This window comes from Lontra canadensis, unplaced genomic scaffold, assembly GCF_010015895.1.
Source record: "Lontra canadensis isolate GAN:19392208 unplaced genomic scaffold, GSC_riverotter_1.0 scaffold9, whole genome shotgun sequence".
In the NCBI taxonomy this organism is placed as follows: Eukaryota; Metazoa; Chordata; class Mammalia; order Carnivora; family Mustelidae; genus Lontra; species Lontra canadensis.
The window spans coordinates 3,374,288-3,401,895 of NW_022631003.1; the positions used below are offsets into that span (position 1 = coordinate 3,374,288).

General features: G+C 35.5%; 1 protein-coding gene and 1 pseudogene across 1 annotated transcript in view; one reads left to right on the forward strand and one right to left on the reverse strand.

Annotated features, from left to right (window-relative positions):
- Positions 1-27,608, forward strand: part of PAWR (pro-apoptotic WT1 regulator) — a 112,534-nt gene that overhangs the window by 74,196 nt on the left and 10,730 nt on the right. The window contains exon 4 of the mRNA XM_032854707.1: positions 11,262-11,296. Within this exon, the coding sequence (XP_032710598.1) occupies positions 11,262-11,296 (35 nt within the window). The remainder of the gene's footprint in view (positions 1-11,261; positions 11,297-27,608) is intronic.
- Positions 471-4,936, reverse strand: LOC116866360 (annotated as a pseudogene).

Genomic DNA, 27,608 nt, shown 5'->3' on the forward strand with positions numbered 1-27,608 from the left:
TCAAATAGCACCAGGCACCTCTGTGGGGAATCTGCTTCTCCCTCTGACCCCCCCCCCCAATGCTCTCTCTCTCTCAAACAAATAAATAAAATCTTAAAAAAAAAAAAATTGTTCCTACCAAACCCTTAAAAACAGCCGTTTGAGAATAAACCAGCAGAGCATTACATCGTCTCAGGATGATGTACAGTGAACATCAGCCTACAGTGAAGCTGTAGGTTTCATTACACGCACCAGCAAATCTATGTGGCTAACTTCTGCATTCCACTTTTACAGAATTTGTATTATACCTGTTACACCAAATAGCATTTTAAACACTGACATATAAATACCCTAATAAGGTAGAGCAAGGATAAAAGTGTTTCTCTTATAAGAAACAAGATATACCCTCACCCTCACTTTTAGTCTTCAAACATTATTGCACTTTAACTTTCATAATTTGACAGCGCATTCGTGGAACATTCTGCAGACTACTAATTTTGACAAAGAACACTTTCGATTTTACAAACATTACTTACATTAGCAGTAATGGTGGAGCTACCCCATGCTGCACAGCGAGAACCACCATTAGTGTGGTGAAACTTGTGACCCTTTCCAAGGCCACATTTCTGTGGCCTGCAGATGTCAGCCTTTGTGTCTTCCTGTACTTGTGAACTGGTGTGGTGATCCACTGGGTGTCAGGATTTCTTTTGCTAGCTTTATAGAATGGATCAATGAGGATAACCTCAATTTGTATATGGAATCTTTGCCAACCAAGTAAGAATTTCTAGGACTTTCAGATGCCCACAGTGGTGTCCAGCTCACTCGTCTGCAATAGACTGAAGGCTTCAGGCAAACTTTAGCTGGTTAACACCATGGTGGACAAGCTTGCTGTAGGTCGCACCTGTAGGGACTAAGCATTTGTGGCTACCACATTGTGCACGAATCCTAAATATGACGTAACTTTGCTTGGCATTGTACCTTAGTCTGTGTGCTTTATTGGGCCAGGTTGACCAGGGGCCCCATGGAGTGCAGAGAGCTGGTGGTACTGCCAGCAGTGTACCCTGAGAATAAAGTGCATTGCAGTGGACTACTTCTTCCTCCATAGTTCCTGAATGGACTCCTGAATTGGTAGGAACGATTTTGCCCATCTTGGCTTACCTTTGAGCTGATGGCTGCCACAGAGAAAGGAAAGAGCCTTTCTTTCCTTTACTGAGTATTTTCTACAAACAGAGTCGCCTACATAAAAACAACATGGCTCTTAAAAATAGAAAATTAAAAATAACACATTCTTACCATCTAATACTTAGACCTTATTCAAGTTTCACCAGTTATCCCAGTGATATTCCAAAGTATAGCAGAAGGATCTCATTCAAAATCAGGTTTTGCATTTAGTTGCTGTTATCCCTTTAGTTTCCTTTAATCTAAAGCAGTCTCTCTTTATATGTCTTATCATGGGGGGCCTAGGTGACTCAGTTGGTTAAATGTCTGCTTTTGGCTCAGGTCATGATCCCAGGACCCTGGATGGAGCCCCACATTGGGCTCCCTGCTTGGTGGGGAGCCTGCTTCTCCCTCTGCCTGCCACTCTCCCTGCTTGTGCTCTTTCTCTCTCTCTGTCAAATCAATCAATCTATCTATCTATCTTTAAAAAAATAAATTTCTTAATCTTCCCACTTTAAAAGATCATAGGGTGGGCGCCTGGGTGGCTCAGATGGTTAAGCGTCCGTCTTCAGCTCAGGTCATGATCCCAAGGTCCGGGGATGGATTGCCTCATCAGGTTCCCTGCTCAGCGGGGAGTCTGCTTCTTCCTCTCTCCCTGCCTCTCCCCCTGCTTGTGCTTTCTCTCTTTCTCTCAAATGAATGAATAAAATCTTTAAAAATAATAAAAGATTATAGGGCTACAGGGCAGTTACTTTATGATATACCTTCAGTTTGGGTTACCTGATATTTACTTCTAGATTCAGGTTATAGATCTGTGTCAGGAATATCACAGAATTGATGCTATATTCTTCTCATTACGTATCCTTTCAGTTCATACATAATTGTAATTTGTCCCCTCATGGCTGCTGATCACTCTGGTCACGTGATTAAGGAAGTTTTTTTTTTTTCAGGCTTTACTTTCCCTTTCTTAATAAGTATTTTGTGGAACTGATGATCAAATGAGTCCTTTAATAGAAAAAAGTATTTTGTGGGTAAGTGCTTTGAACCATGTAGATACCTTAATCTCCATCAAACTTTATCGTCTTCCTGCCTTTATATCTGTATATCTGTATTGACTCACTGTTACCTATTTTATCTGATGGGTCGTGTACCCTGTTACAATCTAATAGTTTACTGTTGCTCCTGTAACAAATTACTACAAATTTGTTGTCTTAAAAACAGCACAAACTTATCATTTTACAGTTTTGTAATTTGGTAGTCCAACACAGTTCTAATTGGCCAAAATCAAGGACTAAAATCAAAGGCTTCAAAGGCAAAAATAGCACTACATTCCTTTGTGGAGGCTGTAGGGGAGAATCCATTTTCTTACCTTGTTTAGCTCTTTCTCAGTGACTACCCACATTCTTTGGATTATGGCCCTCCTTCTTCCATCAAAGCCTGCAACGGTAGGTTGAGTACTTCTGCAGCTTGTCCTTCTGACCTTTCTTCTTAATCATATCTCCCTCTGACCTTCTTCTGCCTCTGTCTTCCACTTTTAATGAATCTTGTGATTACATTGAGCCGGTCAGACAATCTAGGATAATTTCCCTATTTAGGGTTGTTGATTAGCAACCTTTATTTCCCTTTGTCGGATAATCTAATATGTTTGAAGGTTACAGGAATTAGGACATAGACATTTTTGAGGGTCATTATTCTGCCTACCACACCATTATTATTTATTTTGATGTTCAAATTATCCCAGATTTTGCCAGTGGAAACTCTTTCGAGCTTTTGTATCCTTTGCCACATCTTCATCATTCTTGGAATACTTCTTGGCATAATATAATGTTAGCAGGCTCATTTTTAACTTTCCTACACGGACATTGGAAGCAGCCATTTCTTTGAGAAGCTAAGGAGCTCCGATTCCTTTCACTAGAAAGTACTTTGAAGCCACGATCTGGGCTGTAGGTTTGTTTATGATACTGAAATGTCACCATTCCTGGTCCGTCTCTGTGTATAGACCTACAGAATATATGTATATCTGTATATATACATATCTGTCTTCTGTCTGCCCACCTGCCTACATCTATGTAGGTACTGAAACTAATTTATACTGACAACTTCCAATCTAATCTAATACTATACGGTTTTATTCTAGTAGTTATAACTCCCTTTTGTGACGCTGAGAAACTTGTTTCCCGTTATCCTTAATGTTTTCTTATTTGTTCAATCCCCTTTTATGTAACTTATCTCCCATTGCTACCTCTTCCCCATATTTATACCCTCCTCACTACAAGTGGGTCTGACATCACATGGTGACTTTCTTTGTGCATGAACACTTGCTTGACCCTCTTCAGGCTTGGGCATCCTATGCAAGGCTGTAGGTTGCCCTCCATACCCTGCTTGAATTGTGACTCCCCACACTGGATCACAACCCCTCCCCACCTCGCCCTGGGATTCCCTCCTTATACTGCTTAGCTTCTGTCACCTTATGATAGGCTGCCTTTCCTAGGGTCTTTGTTCATGTTTAGATTCTGAGACCTCATGCTGATTTGCTTCTGCATGGAGACCCATCATCAACCTGATTGGGTTTTGACACCTTCAGACCAGAATAACATTCAGTGTGGACACTCTCTTCATCATGTTTTGGCTCTGGCATATCATCCCTGTTCATCTCCCTGTAGAGAGGCTCTCTGCAAGGGCTGCGAACTTCTATGCCATGCTGCTTTTGTACTCTTCTGGGGCTCTAAAACTCTGTTCTCTGCCACCTGTTCTCTCTTCTCCTGAATGAATGATCCTCACACCCTGCTTGGGCCTCTTGATGTTCCCTATATAGGACTCGCTTCTGACATTGTCCCAAGACTGATAGTCTGCTTTCCCCTTCCTGCTCTGTAGACACCCTCATATCTGCTCTGGGTCTGATTTCTCAGACTAAGCAAAGTGCCCCCTGCTGTATGGATACTCTCTTCAGATTGCTTAGACTCTGATTCTCTATGCCAGCCAGCTCTTCTTCATATAGGGCTCCAGTACTCTGATACCCTAGTTTGGGCCACTATGTTTCCTCTCCATCTAGCTCTGCCCCACCTAATGGTTTTAGGACTGAATCGTTCAAAAAGGAAGGGAATGATGAGTTTTTCCTTTTAAAATCTTTGTTAATTTGATAGAGTTCTTGTTTTGTTTTTCATTTTCTTAGCTATTTTTATCAGTTAACACATTGCAGATATTTTGTGCTGCATTCATCTTCAACAGTATATCTTGCTGCATTATGTCTACCAGTATAAGTCCTGTAAGTTAGTCCTGAGAGCCAGTTAGCATGTAATGCCTTAATTTTATTGAGGGCTATGGCTTTGTCAGTAATTAGTTTATTTGAATAACTTCAGTATTATTTTGCTATATTTAGCTGGTCTTGATTTTCTCTGATCTTATTTCACATATGCTTTTATATTTGTTTATACTTTAGTTCTGATCTGCCACTGCACCTGTAAAGACAATTCATGGTATTTCCTCATTGACCATTCTAAGCTTGACTAAAGCAGCATGTTTTATTTAAACTTACACAAAACAGTTTGTGTCTTGCCAACATTTTCTAAGTGCTGTATTGGTCTTTACCCCTCCCTTTAGTAACATAAACCATCCCATTGCAAGGGAGATTATTTCAGGCAAAGCATATTTAAATCAGTTGTATAACAGGCTTTGGGGTTATTTGGAAGGTCTAATTACATAGTCTTTGAAACTTTTAAGACCAATGTCACTCTTAGCAGTTGTAGTTCTTATAAGTGGTTTCAGTGACACTGGTATTTCTTTTACCTCCCGCCCCCATTTCGAATGCAGTTGCCAACTTTAACAGGTATCCTAATTGCTAAGTTGTCATCCTTTGTTTGTAAGTCTTTATTGCCACAGGAATACAGAGATTTCTTGTTAAAAAATCTGAGGTGAAGTTTATATTTGTGTATTAATGTGTAAAAACATCAAGCATTTTCCTTCTTAAACTTGTAGGAGACTCTTGCTGCAGTAGAGAGGTTGATTATGCTTTTTCTGTCTAATATTTCTCATTCAAGAAATGCTCAGTTTTTTCTCTTTGGATAGAGGTTAGAAATCTCTTTAAACTCCATCTATAATTGACCATATTGAATGCACATGAAAAGCAGACTACTACCACTCCTCCCAATTTCTTCTGGTACTAGTTCTCATACTAATATAGTCTGTCCAGTTTGGGGAACATTCCATTGTTAAGGAATGTAATTTGATTACTAGAATTAATGTAAAATAACATTTAGCTACAAAATATATAATCTAATAAAATACCCCATTTAAATCTACCAATAAAGAATAAGCTTAAGTGTCTTCTGTCTGCTTCAAAATCTTCACTATTGAAACAGTGGTTATATAGAAATAAGCTTAAATTCTAATTGTTTACACATCTTGGATATAAACATGGAATGATTTGATCAGAATTCTTATTTTACTGATTTCTATACTAGCTGTATAGAAAATACTGTGTGAAACTTGATTGAGATATGTTCTAAGTGACTAATTGTTTAAAAAAAAAAGCTGCAAGAAATATGGAAAACTGATCTTACATGACTTCCTATTAGTACATTCAACTAGAAACTTCTCTGATACTGACTTTAAGTCATTTATAATTGGGTCAAAGTATAAAATTAGTATAATGCCACTATAGTTTAGTGTTGCTGAAAACATCCTTCATTTCATATTTCTGTATTTTTAGAAATTCTGCTCTAACTCTGTATTAATCAAAATTTACCATATTCAGGAAAATTCCTGTGTTAAACTTCATAAATATTATTTATTGCAATGTTCATATCATTTCAATCAGTGTTATTGGTAACCCACAAATCAGTAAATCCAATAAAGGCTGTTCTCATTCGGCAATTCTGGTTACTCCTTTCAGGAAAAGGTAGTCTGGGCAATCAAGCTGATGTCATGTTTTAAAATATTTCAGTTATAACCAAACTGAGAGACAGTGTTGTTTTGGAATCTATAGAATTAACATTTTTTCTAATGCATATTTAGACAGGCATCATTTAATGTTATGTCTTTGTTTAGTTCATGTAGAATAAGATTAGGGAAATTTATAAATGACAACCTTTATAAAATGTTAGTTGAGTACTGTTTGTGAAAATTTAGAGGTTAAAGTTTCATATGAAATCATCATCTGCATTCAATAAAATGTATTTTGGATACACATAAGCCTAGAATTTCTGCTTTTTCTAAATAATCAGTGATTAGACATTTTTTAAAATTAATTTTTTTATTTTTTTATTAATATATAATGTATTAACTAGCCCCAGGGGTATAGGTCTGTGAATCGCCAGGTTTACACACTTCACAGCACTTACCATAGCACATACCCTCCCCAGTGTCAGTAACCCTACCACTCTCTCCCTACCCCCTCTCCCTGGCAATCCTCAATTTGTTTTGTGAGATTAAGAGTCTCTTATGGTTTGTCTCCCAATCCCATCTTGTTTCATTTATTCTTTTCCTACCCTCAAATCCCCCACGTTGCATCTCCCCTTTTCTTATCAGGGAGATCATATGATAGTTGTCTTTCTCCGATTGACTTACTTCGCTAAGCATGATACCCTCTAGTTCCATCCACGTCGTCGCAAATGGAAAGATTTCATTTCTTTTGATGGCTGCATAGTATTCCATTGCATATATATATACCACATCTTCTTTGTCCATTCATCTGTCGATGGACAGCTAGGTTTTTTCCATAGTTTGGCTATTGTGGACATTGTTGCTATAAACATTTGGGCGCACATGCCCCTTTAGATCACTGCATTTGTATCTTTAAGGTAAATACCCAGTAGTGCAATTGCTGGGTTATAGGGTAGCTCTATTTTCAACTTTTTGAGGAACCTCCATGCTGTTTTCCAGAGTGGCTGCACCAGCTTGCATTCCCACCAACAGTGTAGGAGGGTTCCCCTTTCTCTGCATCCTCGCCAGCATCTGTCATTTCCTGACTTGTTAATTTCAGCCATTCTGACTGGTGTGAGGTAGTATTATTTCATTGTGGTTTTGATTTGTATTTCCCTGATGTTGAGTGATGTGGAACACTTTTTCATGTGTCTGTTGCCATCTGGATGTCTTCTTTGCAGAAATGTCTGTTCATGTTCTCTGCCCATTTCTTAATTGGATTATTTGTTCTTTGGGTGTTGAGTTTGATAAACTCTTTATAGATTTTGGATACCAGCCCTTTATCTGATAATGTCATTTGCAAATATCTTCTTCCATTCTTTTCGTTGTCTTTTGGTTTTGTTAACTGTTTCCTTTGCTGTGCAAAAGCTTTTGATTTTGGTGAAGTCCCAATAGTTCATTTTTGCCCTTGCTTCCCTTGCCTTTGGTGATGTTCCTAGGAAGAAGTTGCTGTGGCTGAAGTCAAAGAGGTTGCTTCCTGTGTTCTCCTCAAGGATATTGATGGATTCCTTTCTCACATTGAGGTCCTTCATCCATTTTTAGTCTGTTTTCGTGTGTGGTGTAAGGAAATGGTCCAGTTTCATTTTTCTGCAAGTGGCTGTCCAATTTTCCCAACACCATTTGTTGAAGAGACTTTTTCCCATTGAACATTCTTCCCTGCTTTGTCGAAGGTTAGTTGACCATAGAGTTGAAGGTCTATTTCTGGGCTGTCTTCTGTTCCATTCATCTATGTGTCTGTTTTTGTGCCAGTACCATACTGTCTTGATGATGACAGCTTTGTAATAGAGCTCGAAGTCTGGATTTGTGATACCACCATCTTTGGCTTTCTTTTTCAATATTCCTCAGGCTATTCAAGGACTTTTCTCGTTCCACATAAATTTTAGGATTATTTGTTCCATTTCTTTGAAAAATATGGATGGGACTTTGATAGGGATTGCATTAAATGTGTAGATTGCTCTAGGTAGCATAGACATTTTCACAATATTTGTTCTTCCAATCCATGAACATGGAACATTTTTCCATTTCTTTGTGTCTTCCTCAATTTCTTTCATGAGTGCTTCATAGGTTTCTGAGTATAGATTCTTTGCCTCTTTGGTTCGGTTTATTCCTAGGTATCTCATGGTTTTGGGTGCAATTGTAAATGGGATTGACTCCTTAATTTCTCTTTCTTCTGTCTTGTTGTTGGTGTAAAGAAATGGAACTGATTTCTGTGCATTGATTTTATATCCTGACACTTTACTGAATTCCTGTACAAGTTCTAGCAGATTTGGAGTGGAGTCTTTTGGGTTTTCCACATAAAGTACCATATCATCTGCAAAGAGTGATAGTTTGACGACTTCTTTGCTGATTTGGATGCCTTTTATTTCTTTTTGTTGTGTGATTGCTGAGGCTAGGAGTTTTAGTACTATGTTGAATAGCAGTGGTGATAATGGACATCCCTGCTGTGTTCCTGACCTTAGTGGAAAAGCTCTCAGTTTTTCTCCATTAAGAATGATATTTGCGGTGGGTTTTTCATAGATGGCTTTGATGATATTGAGGTGTGTGCCCTCTATCCCTACACTTTGAAGAGTTTTGATCAGGAAGGGATGCTGTACTTTGTCATATGCTTTTTCAGCAAGTGTTTAGACATTTTAATCTAGTTATTTTGGTTTTAAAAATAACTGAAAAGCTAGGTTTTACAAAGTTTATTTTTTGTTGATTATAAGAAATATTTTTGTAAACAGACGTTTTGTTTACATGTTTGATGTATAAAGTACAAAGATTCACCTGCCTTAATTTTAGGTACTGCCACTTTAATACAGGCTGATAAATTCTTTCAAGTTTACTTGGTAGGCTTTGTTACTCCCTTCTGTAAGAACAGCTGATGCCAGGGTGGGGAGAGTTAAAATGTCTTTAAACCAGCTGTCAAAGCATAACTTCCTCAAAGGTCAAGCCCATACATATGGACACTTCTAGCATCCTATCTGTAACCTGGTTACTTTCTGCAACTGCTTAATTCCAAAGTGGTACTTTTCTGTAGTGGCAGGTGACTAGAGAGGTTATTTTCATACATTGCCCATATTATTTATTCCATACTATTTGAGCTGGGGGTTGGGACAAAAACGTTATCAAAGGTGGGAATCCCCATCTTCCAGAAAATAAGATATATATCAGACATGAAAAAATGAGATAAACTTTTATTTAAGTAAGTAGGTTAGACTGTCGTAATGGATATGTACTGACTTGGAACAATTGAAACAGATTTACTAAAATTCCACATAGAAAAATTGGTAAAGATTATTCTGTATCCCAGTTTAAAAAAAAAAAATCTTGGGGCTCCTGGGTGGTTAGGTGGGTTAAAGCCTCTGCCTTCAGCTCAGGTCATGACCCCAGCGTCCTGGGAGCAAGCCATTAGGCTCTCTGCTCAGCGGGGAGCCTGCTTCCCCCCTCTCTCTGCCTGCCTCTCTGCCTGTTTGTCATCTCTGTCTGTCGAATAAATAAAATCTTAAAAAAAAAAATCTTCGCTTCAAAATTTAAATTGTAAGCCTATTGTAAAGGAGTTATGCAATTTTTTTTACTCACTTATGTCCTTTAATCCCCACAATAATCCAATAACATAGACATTGTTACTCCTATTTTAGAGATGAGGAAACTGAGACTGATAGAAGTTAAATAACTTAACATTGCTTCATAGCTACTGAAGCCTGTCTGGTTGGAACTTGGATCTAAATCTTACTCTAAACCATGTGGTTTGCTATACTGTTTCCTCTACATTGATGAGTCCTTTATTGTACCATGCAATCAGTATTTGCTGTTTTAGTCTGGAATCTGGTCATCTTATTTATAAAAAGGTGGATTCTCTGATTTTAATATGGGGCATTCTTTAATTGTAGAGTCTTGAATACTTTAAATGATAACTAGAAGAAGAGAATGATCAATTTTTAAAAAGACTCATCATTTCATTTTGACAGGTTTTATATTAAAATGAAGCTGCAAAAAATATTTGGAGAGTCCAGGGTATTAAAAGATTGAAAGGGGTTGGGGCACCTGGGTGGCTCAGTTGCTTAGGGGCATGATACTAGGGTCTTGTGATTAAGCCCTGCATCGGGATCCCTGTTCATCAGGGAGCCTGCATCTCTCTCTCCTACCCGCTCATGCTGTCTCTTGATGTCCCTTTCTCTCTCTCTCAAGTGAATAAATCAGATCTTAAAAAAAAACAAAGATTGAATGGTGTGCCTGAGTTGCTCACTTGGTTAAGTGTCTGACTCTTGGTTTCAGCTCAGGTCGTGATCAGGGTGGAGGGATCAAGCCCAGCACTTTCTGTTTGAGATTCTTCCACCTTCCTTCCCCTCCTCCAGTGTTCCTCCTGCTACTCCCAGGTGCAGGCACTCACTCTCTCAAATAAATAAATAAAATCTTAAAAAAAATGATTGAACAGAAAAATCCCTGGTTAATTGCAAGATAATAATTTCTCCATCCAAGTGGTTAATGTTAATTTACAACAGCCTTTCTTTTGGATAGTATACAATCAGCATAAAGAATACTTTTAGTTTTAATTTTTAGCTGTCTTTTAAAATAAGCATTAATCATTATATGTATTTGAGGTGAGTCTTTTTTTAATTGAGGGTATAAAAAAGTAAAAGAGGGAGATACATTATTTATGTATATGTATTGTGTGTGTGTGTGTGTGTGTGTGTGTGTGTGTATTCTAATTGTGTTTTTAAATGCTCAGTGACTTCCAAAGTGATTTAAGCTGATTGGTTGATGAATAAGGTTTCCTTTTTCAATTTTCTGAGTTTTAAGAATCTTCTAAATTAAAAATACAATTTTGGGGGCATCTGGGTGGCTCAGTGGGTTAAGCCTCTACCTTTGGCTCAGGTCATGATCTCAGGGTCCTGGGATTGAGTCCTGAATCAGGCTCTCTGCTCAGCAGGGAGCCTGCTTCCTCCTCTCTCTCTCTGCTTGCCTCTCTGCCCACTTGTGATCTCTCTCTGTCAAATAAATGAAATCTTAAAAAAAAAAAAAACAATTTTTTAAAAAGTGGTTGGTTTTGTCTGAGAAATCAGATGTAGACTCTTATTTTGTTTGACCAGCATTGTCAAGTTTTTAAAGCAGTGATATTTGTTCCAAATTAATTTCTTTCAAAATCATTAACTGTTTTATGTAATGTGGAATTGTGTTCTTACACATACACCGAAATTGATGTCATTATTATTGCTTTACAGGACCCATCTAGAACAGTTTCAGGCAGATATAAAAGGTAAGACTCCTTAAATTTTAACTTACAACATATTATAGATGTGACTGTAATATCTGTCTGACCATAGCTTAACTAAGGAGAACTGTTTCAAACAGCTTGTTGAAAAATAAGAAACCTTAATATTGTGCTGTTAAGAAATTACATTGTAGGCAGGAGTATAGTAATGTCTGTTTGATCATGACTTATTCTGTTATACCCTGCTGTCCTTGAAAACTGTGCGTACCATGAATTTGTATGGAACTGATGAAATTAAGCAAAATAGAAACTAAGAATCATATCCCCTTGTGTATTTGAACATTGAAAATATAAGTATACTACCTTTATTAGTCAGCTTGGGCTGCCATAACAAAACACCATAGAAAGAGAGGGCTTAAATAGAAATTACTTTTCTCAAGGTTCTGGAGGCTGGCAGTTTGGAGATCAGAGAGCCACCAAGGTCAGATTTTGGTGAAGGTCATCTTTGCAGTTGCAGACTTCTTGCTCTGTCCTTACTGTGGTAAGGAAGGGGCCAAGGAGTTCTCTCAGATTGCTTTATCAGAGCACTAATTCCATCCATGAGGACTCTATGTTTGTGACCTAAGAACCTCTGAAACACCTCGAAGCTCTATCTCCTAATACTACCACATTGAACACGAGGATTTCAACGTACAATTTTTGGGAGGTTGCAGAACACTCAGACAATACCAAGTCTTATACACTATGAGTAATACTTTTACCAGAAAATGTGTTTGAGTATGTATGTACATGTATAGGAGGAAAATCAGAATTAGATATGAGAAGTTGTTTAATGGAGATGCTTGGGCTCTAGCCTCCTCTTTCCCTGGTGACATCATAAAGGTTACAGAAGATATGGTCATATATGTGCTAATAATCATAGAATAGTGGTAAACCTTATCAAGTGCTTATAATGTCTCAGGTGTTTTACATAGAGCGATCTCATTCAGTTCTCACAATTATCTTAAAAGGTAGGTATAATAGACACAATGTTTAATTTTGTAGATGAGAGAAGTGTGGCGTTCAAGAGGTAGAATAATTTCACTAGGGAATAAGGCTTGTTAGTCATTAGCAGAGTCGTGATTTGAACTCAGACAGCCTGACTCCAGAATACACATGCCTGCACCATCTATGTAGATCTATACACATAAAACCATTGATTTCCTCTATTTGTATGTTAAAGTTTGAAGTGTTTGGTTGAAAGTTTTAGTTAGTATATTCCATCTAAAATAAAACATTGATTAAGAGGAGCTCTAATTTTAATACTATTACATATAAATAAAACTCAATTTTTAATTTTTAGTATGGGCCATAATATCTACTAGTAGTAGAAAAAGGTAAAAAGACCAAAATAAGCAACAATTGAGTGTAAGAAAGTGAAATGGTCTCAGGTGAACTTAATATTTTTGCTACTGCTTCTGTTTTAATTTTCATTTCTGAGTAATTTTGATTTAGGTATAATGAAGTCTGTGATTCTTTTTAAGTGTCTAACATTTATACATTGCTTAATAATTTTTACTGAACATGAGTAGCTTAAACTGGAAAGAATCTCATTTCTTTTGCTAGAAATTATTGCCAGTCAAATAAATAGCTTTGATTTGGCTTATTTCCAGGCCACATTCTCAAACCAGAAACATTTTTATCATTAGTTTTTGGTTTGGGGATAAAGATAAACTTCAGTAATTTAATAAATGTATAAATATTTACTTATTAAATAGTAAACCTTGAATTATAATTGACACTTTTCAGATTAGTGTTAAGTAGAATTAACAGGGGAATAATTTTCTTATGAATACTCATCAAATACTTCATTTACATTTCATTGTGTTAAATCAGGAAGAAGATTGGTTTTCCATCATGTATGTTTCTATTTTTAAGCTTTTCAGACCATTATTTTACTTGGGACCTGTTGCTATACTGATACTTTTTTGTTTTCATGACCTAGAGGATGTTTTGTTAATTTTCAGCTTTCAAAGGTTTAGCCCTGTTTAATTCTGTTATAAAACAAACATTTTTTAAAGCTTCTAGTCATTATTCCCTGACTTACAGCAACTTGTAGTTTGAATACTGTTTAAAAAGGAGAAAAATGACTAAAAAAATAAAAACAAACATAAAATCTAGAATCTAATTTGAAATTATTAATTCCTTATCTAAAGGAATTTGTTAAATTGTGAATCATCAGTTCATTACTTTCATTAATCTATCAGCACGTGTAGCAGGGACTAGAGAATGGATGATCTTGGTGAGGGTGTCTGCTGACTAATGGGCATTTTAAAAAAGGAAGACTGCCTAAAGAATAGAAATTTGGCCTCATATGTTAGAAAATGTTTCCACTGTACCAAATAATTTATGAGATACTGTACACAGCTAGACAAATTCTTAAAAAGTCATTGTAGGATACAAGAACTCACAGAACTAGTTTGTATGTGTGCTGTTATAAATTATGAATTAAATATTTAATTTTTCTTACAAATAGCAAGAATGTACTTTTTGAGAATTGAGTCTGTTAAATACTAGTTAGGCTGTATTTTATTGAAATCAACCCTTGTTTATCTCGGGCATCTTTATATGTGGACTACTTTCCTTTTTAAAACATATTTAGAGGCACCTGGGTGGCTCGGTTAAGTGGCTGTCTTCGGCTCAGGTCATGGGGAGTCCCAAGATCAAGTCCCACATTGGGCTTCCTGCTCAAAGAGGTGTCTGCTTCTCCCTCTTCTTCTGCTCCTCCCCCTGCCTGTGCCCTGTCTCTCTCTCTCTCTCTCTCTCTCAAATAAATAAAATCTTTAAAAAAAACATATTTAGAAATTATTTGGAGGTGGGAATCATGAAATTTATGCAACTCAAAATTTAGGAAAAATGAATCAGTATCACATATTCGTAGGTTTTTGTTTTTGTTTTCATTGTGTGATTTTTCTTAATAAGCCTACTTGGTTAAGTTTATAGTGCATTGGTCAAAATAAGGTTTTTTTTAAAAAAAGGCAAGACAGGTTATTAGATGTGTGCTTGCAGATACCCTACTCAGTGTGATATCTAAATAAAACTGTCACACACCAAAAAAAAAACCAAAACAAACAAAAAAAACCAAGACAGTTCTAAATGACTTACAAAGGGCAGGATTAACCAGGGTGTATAATTTACCATTTTTATTTATGTATGTAATTCAGCCGTCAGGAATGGCTCTGATTAAAAAATAGGGAAGTGAGTTAAGACAAATACTAAGTTTTATCATTCTCACATAGTAATTAACTGGTCTCTTTGTTTTCACAAATATATTTAATGCAGTATTAATTGTTTTATTAAGTAATTATGGAGTCATAAGTGCTTCTAAGTCCTCCCCCATCTAGTAACCTTAACATTAGGTTACATTTATGTTGTTTTTAATAGTATGCAAAGCACCTTCACAGACATTACCCAACAGTAATCCTGTCAGGCAGTGGGACAGGTATCTTCTTTCCAAAGTGAAGAAAAAGGCTTTAGTTCAGTGAACCCTTTGTTTTACCACATGCCCTCTGAGCAGAAATTAGTTAAGTTACAAGGGAGGAAATATTACAAGGTTTTCCTTTATTTTTTTTTATTGTAAAGATTTGAGAGAGTGAGAGATGGTACCTGCCCTCCAGTGAGTGCAGGGCGGGTGCTGCAAAGGGAGAAGCAGACTCCCCACTGAGCTTGTCCAGGGGCCTAATCTCAAGGTCCTTTAAATGATGATCTTGATAGGAGCAGGAGCTGAAATCCGGAGTCTTAAAGCTTAACAGACCAACCACCTGGGCACCGCAAGGTTTTGCTTTTCAAAGAGCATGGACACATCAGGATATGAATGTTAGAAAGAAGAAACATTGTCTTAACTAAAACAGGTGCAAAATCCTATTTCAGATCTATAGTGTTTTATGTTATTACTCTACTTCTTTCTGTAACTCTAATGTGTGTACCTTCATTGGGACTTCTCTTCCCTTATAATTTTTTGCTGTTAATAAAAGCGATCAGGGTAGAATTTTTATACGATTTAAAAATTGTTTTCTTTTCTTTAAAGGCAGTCCTCACTATTGAAGATTTGAATTGGAAAAGCCCACTCAACACTACCCTCCAAGTTAATCATTATTAACATTATTTTAATTTTTTACTTCCACTTTATTTTTTAGGCTTTTATTTAAATGACCATGGGCATAATGGATGTATGATTTTGCATTCTGGTTTGCTCCTTCTTAAGTTTTCAGTAGAATGGCTGATATCAACAGAGCAGTCTCTTCTTTTCTCCCTTTCATGAAGTACAGCATAAACATACCGGAGACACTCATTGTAACTCCTTTGGGGACCCTTAATTTCTTTATTTTTTATTTTTAAGTTTTTATTTATTTAAGTAATCTTCTTCTTTTTTTTTTTTTTTTTTTTAAAGATTTTATTTATTTGTGTGACAGAGAGATCACAAGTAGGCAGAGAGGCAGGCAGAGAGAGAGGAAGGGAAGCAGGCTCCCTGCTAAGCAGATAGCCTGATGTGGGGCTTGATCCTGGGATCATGACCTGAGCCGAAGGCAGAGGCTTTAACCCACTGAGCCACCCAGGCGCCCCTTAAGTAATCTTCTATACCCAACATGGGCCTGAGATCAAAAAGTTGCATGCTATTCTGACTAAGCCAGCCAGGGTCCCTCAATTCTTTATTAGGACAGACATGACAATAGCATTATCTTCCTATCAGTTCTGCTATAATACGTTTTTGGAAACTCGAATTTGTCCCAGTGGATATATTAGGGAACAGTTTGGCCATAACACAGATTTTTGTGTTTGCCAAGACACAATTTTGTTCATCGGAAACACTAGGTAAGCGCATAAAACTGTACCCAGCTTAACTGAACCATGTAGGAAGACACAAAAAGCACACACCTCAGACATCTACCAGCTGACTTGAGTGTGAGTCACAGCCATTCATTCACACGTGGTGTCACAACTTCCCATTTGATTTCAGATAACTCTCCTTCTTACACTTCTTGTGGGAAAAAAAAGAGGGATCACTTTTAAAAGATACTGTATCTTCAGATTATTTCTCAGATATTATCTCAGATCTGTTGTTTTGAACTACCAAACAGAGAAATTCAATCCTTTAGTTGTCACTTGATTCTGAGGCTCTTTCATAGGAAATTAAATAGAACCTATTTAAGTTTGGAAGGTAAATAATTTATTCAGAAAAATTTCATGCAAAGATTTTAAGATGTTGCAACATTTTTTCTAAATGGCACTTTCTCTATAACCATTGTTTTAAAACCAGTAGTTCTTGTTTGATTGCACATGTGTTTTGAGATCACTGAGTCACAAGAAATTTCTTTGGTTTGTTGGTTAGGGATCAAACCAAAACAATCAACTGGATTGTTTAAAGGTGAGAATTACAGACTAAGGACCAAATGTATCTTCTAGTACTGAAGAGGAACCAGGTTTCTTGGACTGTATGTGTTTTCTAAGGAAATATATTCCTTTTCAAAATGTCTTATTTTTTTATCAATATATTCTTTATTTTACCTAATGCTATAAGGCATACAGTAGCTGTATGTTTTAGTTGTGGTTCTTCTGGTGAATGGATATTACAAATGAACGTGAATGTCAAAAAAATGATAATTTAAAAATAATTGAGATACTGGTACGTTTTGTGGACCTCATGGTTCCCTTGTGGATCTGTGAATTTTTATCTATGCTATAAATATTAGTAGCTAGGATTTAGATAGTATTTATTATGTAGTATACAGTATTCAGAATACTTTCCTTATACATTAATTCAGTTAAATCTCCTGGTAACCTTATGAGGAAGATGTTTTATTATTCCCATTTTACAAATGAGCAAACTGAGGCACAGTGAAATTTAATGTCTTTTTGAGATCAGACATATTAATTGGTTGATCTTATCAACATATGTTTGCTTTACCTCATGGTAATATTAATTTGCTTAGTGTTGGTAGAATGTAGAGTATTTGATTCAGAGTCTGATTTTTGCTTATTTTGACTCCCAAGTAACTGAAGGTACCCATAACTAGATTTTTTTGTTTGTTTAACATCGTTTACTACTCATGTGGCTTTGGATTTCACAGAGTTCACTCAGCTATCTTTACTTTTGTTCTGGCTACAGCATGGGAAAATGGGAAGTTTTTTTCTTATAATCTTCAAATCCAACAAGATCTAAAGTTATCTTTATAATCATGAAAGATAAATTGTGTGATAACATTTGGTACATTATTTTAAAGTGCATTTTATGTATTATATTTCCTTAGGAATTAATCACTAATCTGAATTTGCTCTTCCATATTTAATCTCTGTTTTTAAGAGCTTTGAAATGTCCTTCAGATATCATAAAGTTCATCCTTTGAAAGTATACAATTCAGTGGTTGACAGTACTTACACAGGGTTGTATACCCATTACCACGATCTAGTTCCAGAACTACCCCCACACCAAAAAAAAAGGGGAAACCCCATGCCTGTTAAATGACCAGCCAGTCCCCATATTCCCTTCCCCTTAGCTTTAGCAACCAGTACTCTGTTTTGTGTTTTTTAATAGATTTTCGTATGCTGGGTAATGCATATAAGTGAAATCATATAATATGTGGCTTTTTGGTCTGGCTTCTTTCATATAGCATAATGCCTGCCAAGATTTGTCTGTGTTGTAGCCTACCTGGATAAAACCACATTTTGTTTAACCATTCATCATTTGATGGATATTTAGGGTGTTTCCACCTTTTGGCTCATAGGAGTTTTATTAGGATATGTAGTATATAGTATGCTATGAACATTCATGTGTAAATTTTTGTGGTTCTTATTTATTCTTAATACACAGAAATTTTCCATATTGCTTAGTTGAAAATTTTTCTGAAAAAAGTAGATGTTTTATGTCAATATGTTTTGAATAATTCTGAGGTACAAGGTACTATGCTTGGTGTTTGGGAGACACGTGCTAAGAGAATAATGAAAAGTGCATAATCTTAGCTGTTCTTAGCAAATGCAGTGACTTACCTCTGGAAGAATGTTTTCTGGGTTTGTCTGTCCCTCAGGTAGTGAAATTTAGCAACCAGGTATTTGAGTAAAATGATGAGATAACTGTCATATTTGATCTCGTTAGGATAATTCAATATATGTAATATACCAGAAATGAGCATGTATGATAGCCCCTAACTGGAAAAACTTAAATTTCTAACAATGAGGAGGTTATTAGCTATAATATATTAATATATTATAAATAGTTATAATGCAGACATTAATCTGATGCTGTAGAAAACAATTATGTAGAATAATTATTACCTATATGTTAAATGGGGAGAGGGTGGGCATGTTACAAAGAGTATGATACAAAACAAAGTATCATAATATACATTAAGTCTTCATAACTTGAAATCTACTAAAATTGTATGTAATAGAATGTAATGTTTATTAATAAATAATTATCGTTTAATCAGATTTTCAAAGGGGGCTGTGATCTAAAAAAATTAAGAACTACTGTGTTGTACAATATATCAGTAGTTATCTCTGCATTGGTGGGATTACTGAGATGAGTGATTTATATGTTTTGTTTCCTGCAGTTAATATATATAAATTTGAATGAGTCTGGGAGTTTTTGATTTTGATCTTTAGTTGTTACTCTATGTGTATGTGTGTGTGTAAAGGAAGACAGTGAAGACTTACACAGAGTAAGGGGCTGTTTTGAGGGAGGAGTGTGAGTAATGGTGGGAGAGAGTAAGATAGCAAAACATGTTAAAAATATGAAGGGCAATCCTGTACTGGTTGGTTATTTAGGGATTTCATAGTTTATCCAATACTGCTAAATATTTGATACCATTCTAAAAGTGGGATTTTACTCATGAGTCTTGTATTTCTTCTAATTGCTAAGCCTTAAAATACCTTTTTTTGTGGAAAATTCCTCTAGCTGTAATCTTATAATGCTGTGCCAATCTTGTTCTCATGATAGTTTTAGAATAACAGTTTTTTATTCCCCAATGTAACACCTCCTAGTCTTTCCACAGAAGATGTGAAAATTCCCAGAGGGGAAAAACTTCCAGTGAATGGAAGTATTTATCTTTTATGATACTTTATTCTTTTCCCTCTTCTGAACTTTATAGTTAATATCTTTAATAGCTAAGGGCAGAGGAGATTCTTTTCAGAATTGTATTAGAGCTTTATGTTAACATTCCCAAGCACAATATTACAAACTCTTTGGAGTTGATGAAACAACCTTTTATTCTGTATATTTTGTACTGTACATATCTGTCCCTCAAAATACGTTGAAAACATTTCTGTTTTTAAAATAAACAGAGCTAAATTTGGCAAAAGATAAAGTAACTACTATTCATAATTAAAATAAATAAATAAAACAGTATTCCTTATAAACCTAATACATAACACATAAAGCACTGATTTTTTAGTAATAATTATTCCTTGTTTTAAAATTATATAATAGTATCATTTATATAGTTACTAGCCTAATATGAAGGATTTCAGAAATTAATGGGTTAAATTTTCTGAAATACTTTCCTAAGCTTCTGCATCAAGCAAATACAAACTTTTTTTTTTTTTAATTTATTTATTTGACAGAGATCACAAGTAGGCAGAGAGACAGGCAGAGAGAGAGGAAGGGAAGCAGGCTCCCCACTGAGCAGGGAGCCCAATGTGGTGCTCTATCCCAGGACCCTGGGATCATGACCTGAACTGAAGGCAGAGGCTTTAACCCACTGAGCCACCCAGGTGCCCCGCAAATACCAACTCTTAAGGGATATCCATATTTCTAGGTTTTTATGTATGTGGTTGCCAGCATTATAATTTCTACATAAATGGTGTTGTGGTTGATACAGATAACTAGATTTTTTAAGTGAAAAGCTTTTTAAGAGTTATTCCTGCCCTTCTATAATATGATATGGCTTCAGTGGTACCTTACTCTCTTGATTTCCTCTCTACCATTTTGCTGCTATTTCCCAGTCTTATTTGTAGTTCATCCTTTCCTGTACTTGTTCTTTATGTGTTGGTATTACTCAGCTATCTGTCTTCAACTTTATTTTCTTTTTGTTCTGTGTTTTTGTGCCAGAAATTTTCTTTACTTCTCAGACTTACAGTACTACCTATACATACACCAGTGGCTTCTAAGTCCTTGACTCTGTATCTGTATTAACCAACAACTGTTAAATATCTACTTACAGGTGTCTCAGAAGTATTTCAAAACTCAGCATGTTCATTGAGTAAATTTGTTAAACCTGCTAAATTTCAGTAGTTGACATCATAATCTACTTTTGCTCAAGCTAGAAATCTGGACATTGTTTATGACCTTTCCCCCCCCCCCCACACTACCGCATCTACATTCAGGCATTTATCAAGACTGAGTTTGTATCTCCTGCATATCTTCAGTGCCAACACACCAGTCTAGGACATTATCATCTCTTACATAGATTATTAGGATAGGTTCCAAACTGGCTTCCCGGCTTCCAGTTTTGTTTGTCTTTCATGCTTTTTGTTAAATGAGTTTTTCACTTTCCTGGCTTTAATGGCTTCCTGTGACCTTTGAATTAAGTCTAAACTAGTCTCCAAGGTAGGGTGATACTCAAGATAATGCTAGTATGCAAGAAGAAAATCTTTTTTAATTTCAGGTCATGACCTCAAGGTATGGGATTGAGCCCCATGTGGGCCTCTGCACTCAGTGGGGAGTCTGCTTCCCCTCTCCCTCTCCACTCATGTGCTAATACACTTTTTCTCTCTCAAGTAAATAAATAAATCTTAAAAAAAAATGTACAAAGATGATCTCAAGGTTAGTCAGCAGGCAAAATATACAAAATCAGATCTGTTCTTATATCCTTATTTCGGAGCTGTAAGTGAAAGGTTTTAAAAATTTAAGTTCTTATTTTCAGTTACCTCTTTTTGCTATGATGGCCACTTAAGATCAAATTTGCTAGCTGATCTTAGAACTAGCTCTTTGAATCTCTATGTCACAGAGTGTTAAAGTAAGACCCTAAGAAGTAATGAAACATACTCAACTATACTTTCACTAAAAATACTATAGTCTGTTTTTAAGAAAACAAAAAAATTTTGTATCATAAATAATTAAAACATAAATTCTTTTCATCCCTTTGTGTGCTATTTTTTGTGATACAGATAACATTTTCATGGTATGATTATATTGTAAATAATATTTTATATATATTATGTACATGTATTATATATTATATTTCATATATTTGTGTAATAATGTACTATATGTAAATGTATTATATAATATGTTTATAAGTCATTATAAAAATAGTAGACAAAGATACATACCAACATGGTTATGTAGTAAATAAAGTTTGGAGATCATTAGTTCAAATTTTTCTATAAAATACCTTTCAGGCTTCCTGTCTGCGTTTCAAGAATCATATCTTACCATGCCTATATTTATATTTCATACCTTAGCTATGTTGGACTTTTCTGTTTCTTAAATGAGCCATATACTCTTTGTTTGTAGATATTTGTACATTCTTATTCCCCTTTTAAGTCTTAGCTTAAATATTCGCTAGCATGCATAGTGCTACTCAAAGTATGGTCCTTCAACTCTTACCAGCCCATGACAAGATAAGAACAGAACTTGAGAGTAAACATTTTGAAGCTTGAATTGCATTTTGATATTGTCATCATCACATCTAAGTGCATGATCAGTGGTCTCCTTTCTCAATAGGATATTAACTAGTTCAAGTACCATGATGCTTGTGTGATTTCCTTTTTTAACTCAAGGTTTTTTTTAGAGCTGTTTAAAATTAACAGCAAAATTGAGGGAAAGGTACAGAGGTTTCCAGTATATCCTGCCTCCCCTCACTCATAGCCTCCCGCATTATCAGTATTCCCCAACAGAGAGGCACAGTTGTTAAAACTGATACATTCCATATCACATCATAATCACCCAAAGTGCATAGTTTACATTATGGGTCAGTCTTAGTGTTGTACATTCTAAGAGTTTGGACAAATGAATGACATGTATTCATCATTATGGCATACAGAGTATTTTCCCTGCTCTGAAAATCCTCTTGTACTGCATCTGTTTATCCTTCCCTGTATTATCTCTCCCCTTACCCCTTGGAAACTATCTATCTTTACTTTGAGCATAGTTTTGCCTTTTCCACGATGTCATATAATTGAAATCATACAGTATATAGTTTTCTCATACTGGCTTCTGTCCCTTAGTAATAGGCATTTAAGCTTCTTTTTAGCACTGAATAATATCCCATTGTCTGCATATACCACAGTTTATTTGTCCATTGATCTATGAAAGGATATTATAATTGCTTCTAAATTTTGGCAATTGGGAATAAAGCTGCTGTAAACATCCTTGTGCAGATTTTTGTGTAGACAAAAGTTTCTTCAGGTAAATGCCAAGAAGCATGACTGATGGATCATGTGGTTGAGAGTATATTTAGTTTATAAGAAGCTACCAAACTGTCTTCCATTGTAGTTGTGCCATTTTACATTTCTACTAGCAGTTCTAAATCCTCAATAGCATTTGGGATTGTCATTGTTTCTGATTTTAGCCATTCTTATGGGTGTGCATTATTGTTTTAATTTGCATTTCCCTGATGACAGCTTTTCATATGCTAATTTGCTATCTGTATATCTTCTTTGATAAGGTGTCTGTTAAGGTCTTTGGCCTATTTTTTAATAGGGTTGTTTACTATTGAATTTTAAAAGTTCTTTTTACATTTTGGGTAGTAGTTCTTTTTCCGCACGTGTCTTTTATAAGCATTTTTTTCTCCGTGTGGTTTCTCTTCCCATTTTTTTTTTTAAGATTTTATTTATTTATTTGACAGAGGGAATAGCTCCAGGGAGAGCACAAGCAAGGGGAGTGGCAGGCAGAAGGAGAGGGAGAAGCAGACTCCCTGCTAAGCAGAAAGTCAGACATGGGGCTTGATCCCAGAACCCTGAGATCATAACCTGAATGGGAGGCAGATGCTTAACCGACTGAGCCACCCAAGGTCCCCTTTCCCTTTTTCTTAACATTGTCTTTTACATAGCAGAAATTTTAATTTTAATGAAGTCCTGCTGTTGATTATTTCTTTTGTAGATTATGCCTTTGGTGTTGAATCTAAAAAGTCATTGCCATGACCAGGGTTTTCTAGGTTTTGTCCTATGTTGGTTACGTTCTAGGAGTTCGTAGTTTTGCATTTTACATTTAGGTCTGTTATCCATTTTGAGGTGTTTTTTTTTTGTTTTGTTTTGTTTTTTTGTGAAGGGTATAAGATCTTTGTCTTCATTTTTAATTTGAAAAATTCATGTGAATGTTCAGCTGTTTTAGCACCAGTTGTTGAAGAGACTGTCTTCATTGTATTGCCTTTGCTCCTCTGTCAAAGATCAGTTGCGGGTTATTTATGTTAGTTTATTTCTGGGCTCCCTATCTGTTCTATTGCTCTATTTGTTTATTCTTTCAATAGTACCACACTACACTGTCTTGGTTACGGTAGCTTTATAGTAAGTATTGAGTTGAGTATAATCAGTCTTCAGCTTTGTTTTTCAATCTTGTGTTAGCTATTCTGGATTTTTATTTATTTATTTATTTATTGCCTGTCTGTGTGAACTTCAGAATTAGTTTGTCAATATAAAATAACATGGATGGGATTGTGATTGGACTTGTATTGACTACAGACCAAGTTGGGGAAAATTGACATTTTACCAATGTTGAATCTTCCTATTCATTAGCTCAGAATATCTCTACAGTTACTTAGTTCTTCTTTGATATCTTTCATCAAGAGTTTTGTAGTTTTTCTCCTATAGATACAGTACTTTCTTATTAGATTTATACCCAAGTATTTCATTTGGGGGAGCTAATATAAATATATTGTTTTTTAATTACATATTCCACTTGCTAGGACAGTGATTAATTGACTTGTGTATTAAACTTGTATCTTTCAACCTTGCTATAATTGTTTGTTAGTTCCAGGAATTTTTTTATTGATTCTTTCAGTTTTTCTACATAGACAATGATGTCATCAGTGAATAAATAGTTTTATTTTTGTCTTCCCAATCTGTATACCTTTTATCTCCTTTTCTTGTTTTGTTGCATTAGCTAGGACTCCTCTAAGATGTTGAAAAGGAGGGCTGAGAGGAGACATTTTGGCCTTGTTCCTGGTCTTTTAATAGGGTAGCTTCAAGTGTCTCACCATTTAGTATGATGTAGGTTTTTTGTAGATATTCTTTATCAAGTTGAGGAAAATTCCCTTCTGTGCTTAATTTGTCTCAGATTTTCTTCATGAATAATTGTTGGATTTTGTCATGTGATTTTTTTCTACATCTATTGGTATGATCATTTGATTTTTTTCTTTAGCTTGTTGACATAATGGACTATATTGATTTTTGTGTTTTTTTTTAAATTGTTTTATTTTTTTTTTTCATCATGGTAAGTATACTCCAAATCCCATCCTCTTTTTCACCCATCTCTCCACCCACCTCCCTTCTGGTAACCATCAGTTTGTTCTCCATAATTAAGAGTCTGCTTCTTGGTTTGTCTCTTTTTTCCTTTGCTCATTTGTTTTTTTCTTAAATTCCACATATGAGTGAAATCATGTGCTGTTTGTCTTTTTCTGACTGACTTAGATTAACATTATACCCTCTAACTCTGTCCAGGTTGTTGGAAATGGAAAATGTTTTTTATGGCTGAATAATGTATATATTATTCAGCTATAAAATAAATATATACATATAAATAAATATATACATATATATCATGTATATATGTGTATATGTACATGATATATATATCACCTCTTCTTTATCCATTCGTCTATTGATGGACAATATTGGGCTGCTTCCATATCTTGGCTATTGTAAATAATGTGCAGTAAACATAAGGGTGCATGTATCTCTTTGAATTAGTCTTCATATTTCTTGGTTACCTAGTAGTGTGACTCCTGGGTCATAAGATAGTTCTGTTTTTAATTATTTGAGGAACCTCCATGCTGTTTTCCACAGTGGCTGTATCAATTTACATTTCAATTTGCATTTCCATCCATACTGCAAGACGATTCCTTTTTATCCATATCCTTGTCAACACTTGCTGTTTCTTGTGTTTTTTATTTTAGCCAGTCTGCCAGGTGTAAGGTGGTATTTCATTGTAGTTTTGATTTGCATTTTCTCGATGATAAGTGATGTTGAGAATTTTTTGTGTGTCTGTTGGCCATCTGTATGTCTTCAGTGGAGAAATGTCTGTTTATGTCTTCTGCCCATTTTTAATTGGATTATTTGTTTTGAAGTATTGGATTGTATCAGTACTTTATATGTTTTGGATACTAATCATTTGTCAGCTATGTCCTCCCATATCAAATATCACCTCCCATTCATTTCTGTTGTTTCCTTTGCTGTGCAGAACTTTTTGTTTTGATGTAGTCCCAGTAGTTTATTTTTCATTTTATTTCCTTTGCCTTAGAAGACATAGCTAGAAGATGTTATGACCCTGAGAGATTACTGCCGGTGCTGTCTTCAAGGATTTTTATGGTTTCAGGTCTCACATTTAGATGTTTAATCCATTTGGAGTTTATTTTTGTGTATGGCGAAAGAAAGTAGTCCAGTTTCATTCTTTTGCCTGTTGCTGTCCAGTTGTCCCAACACCATTTGTTGAAGAGACTGTCTTTTTTCCATTGTATATTCTTTCCTCCTTTGTCAAAGATTAATTCACTATGTAATTGTGAGTTTATTTCCAGGTTTTTTGTGTTCTGTTCCATTGATCTGTGCATTTATTTTTATGTCAGTACTATACTGTTTAATTACCACTGCTTTGTAATATAACTTGAGATCTGGCATTGTGATACTTGCAATTTAGTTTTTCTTTTTCAAGATTGCTTTAGCTGTTCAAGGTCTTTTGTAGTTCCATAAAATTTTAGAATTGTTTGTTCTAGGGGTGCCTGGATGGCTCAGTGGGCTAAAGCCTCTGCCTTAGGCTCAGGTCATGGCCCCAGGGTCCTGGGATCAAGCCCCACATCAGGCTCTCTGCTTGGCAGGGAGCCTGCTTCCCCTCCTCCTCTCTCTGCCTGCCTCTCTGCCTGCTTGTGATCTCTGTCAAATAAATAAATTTTAAAAATATTTAAAAACAAAGATTTTAGAATTGTTTGTTCTGGATCTGTGAAAGATGCTGTTGGTATTTTTATTGGGATTGCATTAAATGTGTAGATTGCTTTTGGTAGTATAGATATTTTAACAATATTTGTTTTTCCAACGCATGAGCTTGGAATGTCTTTCCATTTGTTTGTGTCATCTTGAATTTCTTTCATCAGTATTTTATAATTTTCAGAGTATAGGTCTTTCACCTCTTTGGTTAAATTTGTTCCTTGGTATTTTACTGCTTTTGTTGCAGTTTTTGTAAATGGGATTATTTTCTTAATTTCACTTTCTGCTGTTTTATTATTAGTGTATAAGAATGCAACAGATTTCTGTACATTGATTTAATATTCTACTTCACTAAATTCAATTATTAGTTCTAGTAGTCTTTTTGTGGATTCTTTAGGGTTTTCTGTATATAGTATCCTATCATCTGCAAATAGTGAGAGTTTTACTTTTTCTATATCAATTTGGATGACTTTTATTTCTTTATGCTGTCTGATTGCTTTGGCTAAGACCACTGGTACTGTGTTGAATTAAGGTGGTGAGAGTAGACATCCTGTCTTGTTCCTGACCTTAGGGGAAAGCTGTCAATTACATTAATTGATTTTGGAATGTTGAACCAACCTTGAATACCTGGGAAATTCTGCTTAATATAATTTTTTAAAAAGATTTTATGTGTGTATTAGAGAGAACAGGTAGGGAGAGCTGCAGGCAGAGGGAGGAGGAGGAGCAGACTCCCCACTGAGCAGGAAGCCCAACATGGGGCCAGGTCCCAGGACCCTGGGATCATGCCTGAGTCCTAGGCAGACACTTAACCAACTGAGCCACCCAGGTTCCCCTGTAGTTTTTTTTATACAGTGTTAAATTTTATTTGCAAATATTTTATTGAGGATTTTTGCATCTATATGTTCATGAGCGATAACAGTCTGTAGTGTTCTTATGATATCTTCAGCTGATTTTGGTGTTAGAGTAATGCTGGCCTTACAGAATAAGTTAGGAAGTATTCCTTCTGCTTCTGTCTTTCTGAAAGATATTGTAGAGAATTGGTATAATTCTTCCTTAAATGTTTGATAGGATTCACCAGTGAACCTGTCTGGGCCTGGTGGTTTCTGTTTTGGAAGGTTATCAATTATTGATTCAATTTCTTTAACAGATACAGGCCTATTTAGATTTTCTATTTCTTCTTGTGTGAGTTTTGGCAGACTGTATCTTTTAAGGAATTGGTCCATTTCACCTAGGTTATTCAATTTGTGAG